Here is an 8,383-nt window from a genome sequence, read left to right as displayed (position 1 = left end):
ATCTTTAAATACACGAATTACCAATATGTAATGGTGTAGTATGTAAGTTTCTCCAAACGTGTAAGGGGTTCCTATGGCCCATCAAACTTACTATAACATGTGGACACTTTTGGTTTGGTTAACCCTATTTGGTTCCGAATAGGAACCGTGAGCTTTATCTACGAGAAGAAAACGTATCTAGAAGAGAATTTACAATGAAAGGGTCACATACTACACCATTACATATTGGTAATTCGTGTATTTAAAGATCATGTCACGTCTCTATTTTCTATTTATTTATATTTTTAAGCTAAAATTGGAACAGGAAGTCGGGTCATCTTGAAGTTGTGATGTTAGATTTCCATATGAGGGAAGCTTTACAGATAGGTTTCGTTCTTGGAACGTCTGGCTTTCTAATATCCTATGTATACCTATTATCCATTTAGGATCAAAGGGGCTCTATGTCTCTTTCATTTTTTACTATAACATGTGGACACTTTTGGTTTGGTTAACCCTATTTGGTTCCGAATAGGAACCGTGAGCTTTATCTACGAGAAGAAAACTTATCTAGAAGAGAATTTACAATGAAAGGGTCAGTTACATAGTTACATTTGAATGAAATTACTGATCGTCAATACCTATCCTACCAACAGTAATAATGAATGAACAACGAGGACATTTTGAGTAGATTTTCGTTTATGTTGTAAAACAATAACTTACCTATTTTAAATTAGTATTCTTTATTTATTTTTTTACAATTAAAAGTTAAGTGAATTGACATCCGGAAATACTTTTCTGTCCAATATGAAAATAATTAATTAAATAATCTATACTAAGTATGTGATTTTTTTTACGTTTTCGCCAAAGGTAAAAAGGAAGGAAATTTTTTAAAAAATAAAATAAATGTTTAATAATATTATACTTGTAACCACAACAACAATTTTACTTGCAACAATAGTTTAGCGTAACCTTGTTAAATTAAATCTCGAATAAATAATTAAAACCCTTATTTTTTCTAACATCTACCTACCATACCTACCAAGTACAATGAGTCTAAATAGTCTAATTAACTGTAAGATTGATCAAATGCTTTGACTTGGCGGGGCGGAGAGCTACCGCGCTCTTTAATATTGGTTGAAGTAAGGTTATCGGCTATTTAAGCCCTATGTCACAGCGACCTGATTAGATCTTTTGTATCGTTCCCTACTACAATACATACATAGTAATGTACTCTGTACAGGCAAGGAACTTAAGAGGTAAACAAGCTTGGACACTGGGCAGACTGATAGGAATGGTCATTAGGGGGCCTACATAAGTACCAATTTATTAGGATGTGTAAAGTTGGTTATTCGAATTAAGAGTACAATAATATTGATATGTATAGGTACACATTGTACTGGTAAAATGAAAGAGACATAGAGCCCCTTTGATCCTAAATGGATAATAGGTATACATAGGATATTAGAAAGCCAGACGTTCCAAGAACGAAACCTATCTGTAAAGCTTCCCTCATATGGAAATCTAACATCACAACTTCAAGATGACCCGACTTCCTGTTCCAATATTAGCTTAAAAATATAAATAAATAGAAAATAGAGACGTGACATGATCTTTAAATACACGAATTACCAATATGTAATGGTGTAGTATGTAAGTTTCTCCAAACGTGTAAGGGGTTCCTATGGCCCATCAAACTTACTATAACATGTGGACACTTTTGGTTTGGTTAACCCTATTTGGTTCCGAATAGGAACCGTGAGCTTTATCTACGAGAAGAAAACGTATCTAGAAGAGAATTTACAATGAAAGGGTCAGTTACATTTGAATGAAATTACTGATCGTCAATACCTATCCTACCAACAGTAATAATGAATGAACAACGAGGACATTTTGAGTAGATTTTCGTTTATGTTGTAAAACAATAACTTACCTATTTTAAATTAGTATTCTTTATTTTTTTACAATTAAAAGCTAAGTGAATTGACATCCGGAAATACTTTTCTGTCCAATATGAAATTAATTAATTAAATAATTTATACTAAGTATGTGATTTTTTTTACGTTTTCGCCAAAGGTAAAAAGGAAGGAATTTTTTTTTTTTAATAAAATAAATGTTTGATAATATAATTGTAACCACAACAACAATAAATTTTACTTGCAACAATAGTTTAGTGTAACCTTGTTAAATTAAATCTCGAATAAATAATTAAAACCCTTATTTTTTCTAACATCTACCTACCAAGTACAATGAGTCTAAATAGTCTAATTCGTTTCAAACCCTCTTGTCCAGATTGCTTAATGCACGTCCTTTACCAATTTGCCTTAAAAGAAGGTTTGTAGATTACAAGTCTATGAATAAGTAGCTAAATTACTCCAAGCAGAGAGAAAGCCACAAAAGAATGGTAACTAAAATTAATTCTTTAAAGAGGGTCTAGATCGGAGGAAAGGGAAGATAATGTATACTTGAAATTTATTTAGTTTAATTAAAGTTTATTTCATTGATATTACAAATAATTCCTTTAACTTGAGTACAAATTTATTTTTCATTTAGGTAAATCTTTTCTTGTCAACTTGTAGGTACCCTCTTTGTCGGATGTTGTTCCTATTTCTCTCAAAGTAATTTTACAGGTGGGGCCCATTAAAAAAGTAACAAAAACATCCGACAAAGAGGGTACCTACAGTTGACAAGAAAAGATTTACCTAAATGAAAAATTGTACTCAAGTTAAAGGAATTATTTGTAATATCAATGAAATAAACTTTAATTAAACTAAATAAATTTCAAGTATACATTATAATCATAAATCATAATAATAATAATAATAATAATGAAAAAAATCATAAAAATAGGCATCTTAGTATTGATAAAAATTTAAGATTTTCTGTACATCAAAAACAACAATGAATGATTTCTTTAAACATAAAATTTAAACGTTTCATATTTGTGACAAAATATTCAAGTGATGATGATGATAATGTACCTATCAACGCTTGAGCATTTTTTCACCAACATGAAAACGGTTCATGATATTGGACCAAATTGCATAATACATAGTTCTGTACATAGAGGATTGCTCCCTGTCATCAGAAGCTTTCAACTTATAGTCTCTTCTTATTTGTAGAATCACGATTAAGAAACCAAAGTAATGATATGTTAAGCACCATCTGTGACCGAGTGGATAGCGCTATCTCTCATCCCGGAGGTGATGGATACGAATCCGGGGGCAGAAATTTTCTGACCAATTTTTTCGTTTCCTCATTGGCATAAATGTAAAAGAATGTACCTTGAAGCAATGCCAAAGCGGTTTCGAGGTAGGTACAATAAATTAGTAGTATTTTAACAAATCTTTGAAGGTTTTTTCACGTTACAATACTTTTGCAGTGGGGAGAGTAGGGTGGCAGTTGTCTTTTGATCTTTCTGAACCAATCCTAGCACAAGGTCGCACTGGACAATGTAAAGGCGCCATCATGCCTTCTTTTAATTACTTCACTATACATAACCCTATGTATTACATAAGTTGTTATATGACAGTGCACAGGTATATAGGATGGATATTTTTGTCATGCATTTTACGTTTACATACTGAAATTTATAATGTCAAAGGTCTAGGTTTCAGGTTTATTTTTGCGGGGTTTTCTGACACGAATTCCAAAAAGTCCTTGTTTTGCGTTCATTTTTGTGACATCTACGAGATTAGAGGTTCCACTACTATTGAACATGACAAAGTTTGTGGCAACGTTAGGATCAAGTTTATCAGTGACGATAACGATTCGCAAAGACTTTGGCCTCCTAAAATGTACTTGTTTCTTATCGATCCTATACAGTTATGCTTTTCACCAGAGTTACACAAGACCTCCCTTTAGCTTACAAGACCGTGGTTCTGGCCTCGTCAGATCATTTGCTGTCCGATTTGTTTGATCGGAACCTTCGAAAAGTACTCAACACTTTCGTTTATGAATATTTGTATGCTTCAGCATGTGATCTTTGCGTATGAATCCTTTGCTACACAAAGGACACATGTATGGTTTCTCGGCATTGTGTGATAAGGAATGTCTTCTCAAGTCTGTCTTGTGATGGAATGATTTAGGACAAACATCACATTTATGTGGTTTCTCGCCTCCATGTTTAGTCAAATGTTTTTCGAACTGCAACTTTTCCATGAATCGTTTGCCACAACGCGGACACTTGAATGGTTTGTCACCCGAATGGAAACATCCGATGTGCTGCTTCAGATAACAGCTTTTGTTGAACACTTTATCACAATCATCACAGCGAAGAATAGTGGCCAGAGGATCCTCAACTTTGTCGTCTTCATAAAAACTATTAGGACTGAGAAGGCTATCATTGCTAAGGATTCCGTTTGTACTAGTGATAACATTACTAGAGTTCTCATCAGGTGTAGTGGATTCAGGAAAAACTACCTCCTGATTGATAAAATTAGGAGAGGGTTTAAATTCTCTTTCTAGATTTTTTGCCGAGTCTACATTGTTGTTATCGAAACTACAACTAGGACTGAATGCAGAATCAGGACTTGGAGCACTGTGAGAACTGTGTCCGGAATGGAAGGAATAATTTACATAAGAAGTAGAGGAAACATTAGTACTATCATTATTGAAACTTATGCCTAAGGATTCTGGGTTCGTCTCGTTAGAAAAATCCACCTCTCGAGGACTAGGGAGCCCCCCAACGTATTCTTCAGGAATGTTCATGGCAACATATTGTTTTTGCAGTTGAAGGAACGTGTTAGCGTCTCGAGTTGCTTGCATTAGCAAAGGTAAGAACGCTTTCTCATCAACATGTTGTCCTAGAACATCATGATTACCAATAAGGTTGATATTGGTACCCGGTTGGGTGGAAGAAACGTGGGGGGCCTGGAAGTTTGGGTAGTTCGTAGTTAGGGGAAGAAAATTCTGAGCCTGCATAGAAGTAGGGGGTGGAGGTTGGAAGGAAGGAAGAGGCATGAGTTGTTGGTAATAAGAGGTAGGGGGAGGGGGAGGAGGAAGCAGGCCCTCCGATGTTTCCGAAGGACCTGCCATCAAGTTTGGGGGATCCTGAGAGTAATTATTATTTAATACATAAGGAGGATCCTTAGGAACACTAGGAGAAGAATAAGAAGGCTCTACTGACATTTTTGGACTAAATTGAGGATCTCTGTATGTCTGTGGTTGACTGGATGCCATTGAAGGAGCCATCATATGCTGGGGAAGATGAGGAGGTTGTGTATGTTGTGGGGATACCTCCTGATCTGGGGATAGTGGATCCGGAGTGGGGGTACCATTCGGACGCTGCTGGGTAGAACTATTGCTTGATGCTCGACCATTGGTTTTACTGGCAGGCGGTCCATTGGAGGTCTGATGAACTAATTTGGGATCTCTGTAGGGATGATGATGTGCGCTAACAGGAAGAGTGCACGGATCAGGTTGTCCAGTGTGCTTGACGGCATTTTTATGAAGCGTGGTATTATAGTGTCGCTTTAAATGACCAGAGCTGGTGAACCACTTGTTGCATGCAGAGCAAAGATAAGTTTTCGGCCGCCTTGCTTCGTTTGATTTCCAACTACCGCCAGACTTTTGAGTCGCCCCTGTTTGCTTCTGCTTAGGATAAGGTTGATCAATAACAGACATACCATTTGAATCCGGAGGGGATGTTGTAGTTGTAGATACCGTGTCATATGCATCTTCCATTGAAGGTTGATGATGTTTGAAAGGAACTGGTTCCTGATTCTGATGAACGGGAGGAGGTACTTGAGGCACTGGTGGTTGATAGTGATGAACTCTTTGAGAATCAAGATCAAGAATTTGAGCTTCAGGCCCTTCGGTTCCATTCTTTGGTCTAAAACCGTTGTTAGGGAAACCGTTGCTGAAATCTCGATGATTGTTGCGAGGAGATTGCACTGGAGGTTCATCGTAACGCGGGGAAAAATCTTCACGACCTTGATGAATTTCACTTTTTACCGAGTTTTTATAAAACTCATTATCTGTTTTGATAAAGTTTGATTCACTTTGGGTGTAGTCAGGTTGTTCAGATTTGATGAAATCGTCATGTTCACTTTTATGAAAATTGTTCGCGGGTTCATGGTAATCGGTAGGTTCAGATTTGACAAAAATTGTTTCAGATTTAGTAAAATTTATTTCCGGTTTATTGTGAAAATTTGAATTGGGGTCAGACAAGTGTGGAATCGAGTGAGGATTCCATTTGGGTTTATGGTAATATTCAATGTGGTTGTAAAGGGAGTTAAAATTTTCAAAACGAATTCCGCACTCATTACATATCGGCACACTTGATAAATGCGGTGGTATACCATTAGATAAATGTTGCACACTATGGAAAAGGCACGAAAATAAACTTAGTTCTTAGTTAAATGGTAATGTACAGATACCTGTCATAAACCTCATCGTTGAGATGATTTTTAGGGGGAATTTCAAAGATTTTATGGTCGTCATTCTTAATTTCATTTGTGCAGCGGAAAATGGGTGCACACTATGTTCACTGTTGGATGGCTGGGTTTCAGCCATCTTAAAATTTAAAGGAGAAAACACTACTGGGTCATCACTGCACGACTTCGAACACTTTGAAACGACTACGAAGTAACAAAAAATTCATGCACACTATGTTCACTGTTGGATGGCTGGGTTTCAGCCATCTTAAAATTTAAAGGAGAAAACACTACTGGGTCATCACTGCACGACTCCGAACACTTTGAAACGACTACGAAGTAACAAAAAATTCTGATTGATCATCTTGAAAATCTTTTTGACAACTAAAGAAAAATCAAAATCCCCTCAACCCCAAGCAGAAGAATCAACCACCACTATCTTCCCCTCTCTTGCACTTAGTTAGCCTCACCCCTAACATGTTGCATGCCAATGTAAAAAATCCTACCCTTCCCCTACAAAACAAAACTGGTCCTAGGATCCTAGAAATACCTATACCTGCTTTCTATTTCCACAACCCTCACAACTCAAAACTAGGCTCGGCTTTGACCTTGGACACAAAATTCGGGTACATAATATCCTTCCACCCTCTTTAGTACCGTACGATTTGTAGGTACCAATAGTTATCGAAGTGAGAGAATAATAAATTAATTTAATTTAAATTGAGAATCAGACAGATTCTTTGACTTCTTCAATGTCCTCCTATTCCTTAACCTGAAATTCAGATACGAGCCAAGGTGCTGAGATCTTCATACGGGTTCACAGTTCAAGGGTAGGTGAAAAATTTGCAAAACCCATGTTTCAAGGACTTGAAGAGGCTATACAACATTCTGGACATGCACTCCAAAATACCTATCAATTTTACTTGCAACAATAGTTTAGTGTAACCTTGTTAAATTAAATCTCGAATAAATAATTAAAACCCTCATTTTTTCCAACATCTACCTACCATACCTACCAAGTACAATGAGTCTAAATAGTCTAATTAGTTTCAAACCCTCTTGTTCAGATTGCTTAATGCACGTCCTTTACCAATTTGCCTTAAAAGAAGGTTTGTAGATTACAAGTCTATGAATAAGTAGCTAAATTACTCCAAGCAGAGAGAATGCCACAAAAGAATGGTAACTAATAAACTAAAATTAATTCTTTAAAGAGGGTCTAGATCGGAGGAAAGGGAAAAAAATTTAGGTAGGTACTTGAGAGTGGACAATTGCACATAGAAAGCTTCTTAAACATGAAGCTAAGCTAATTCAAGTTCTTAGACAGGTTCCGAGATAATTCTCGAGAATTTTGATGTTCTCTCTAAAAATAAAGCAATACTAGTAACTAGTAAAACAAATGGGCAATATTAGTAAAATGGGACTTTTGATACCCGAGGGTGGGGGGAGGGTAGTATTAAAAGTTTCCCAATAATAATTATTTCTGCGATGATAATGTTGAGTTTTACAGTGAGGTATGTAATGTACATATTAGGTACCTGGTGTCTGAAATGTCTGGTCTAAAAATATCTTCCTTTTGAAGAATTCCAACCAGGAGTGCAAGATACAACTAAATGATACTATGGATAATAAGATAGGAAGTAAATAATTATTATCTCATATGTAGTAAACCATAATTTACTGTACTTTAGCGCTCTTTCAACCTTTTTCCCCGAAAGCACTAACCTAAATCATTAGGTGATATGTGAGAGGTATCACAGATTTTGATGTAGGTATTTTTTATTCTTTAAAAACTTTTCGCTCTTTTTTCAATTACATGAGAACCTTCTCTTTCGATGGTTTCGATGGTAACTAGTAAAACAAATGGGCAATATTAGTAAAATGGGACTTTTGATACCCGAGGGTGGGGGGAGGGTAGTATTAAAAGTTTCCCAAAAATAATTATTTCTGCGATGATAATGTTGAGTTTTACAGTGAGGTATGTAATGTACATATGTAAATATTAGGTACCTAAATTGTTAGTTCATGAAAGC

The 8,383-nt window shown here is 35.9% G+C and overlaps 1 protein-coding gene across 1 annotated transcript; it reads right to left on the bottom strand.

Annotated features, from left to right (window-relative positions):
* Positions 1 to 3,915: 3,915 nt before the first annotated feature.
* LOC103507465 (cell wall transcription factor ACE2) lies at positions 3,916 to 7,194 on the bottom strand. Its single transcript, XM_017443338.2, has 2 exons — positions 6,591 to 7,194; positions 3,916 to 6,303 (listed from the first exon to the last, which is right to left on the bottom strand). The coding sequence occupies exons 1-2, from the start codon at positions 6,618 to 6,620 to the stop codon at positions 3,916 to 3,918; spliced, it is 2,418 nt and encodes an 805-aa protein (XP_017298827.1). The 5' UTR covers positions 6,621 to 7,194.
* Between the last annotated feature and the right edge of the window lie 1,189 nt (positions 7,195 to 8,383).

Source organism: Diaphorina citri, unplaced genomic scaffold (assembly GCF_000475195.1).
Source record: "Diaphorina citri unplaced genomic scaffold, Diaci psyllid genome assembly version 1.1 scaffold315, whole genome shotgun sequence".
In the NCBI taxonomy this organism is placed as follows: Eukaryota; Metazoa; Arthropoda; class Insecta; order Hemiptera; family Psyllidae; genus Diaphorina; species Diaphorina citri.
This window is presented reverse-complemented; position numbering and strand designations above follow the sequence as displayed.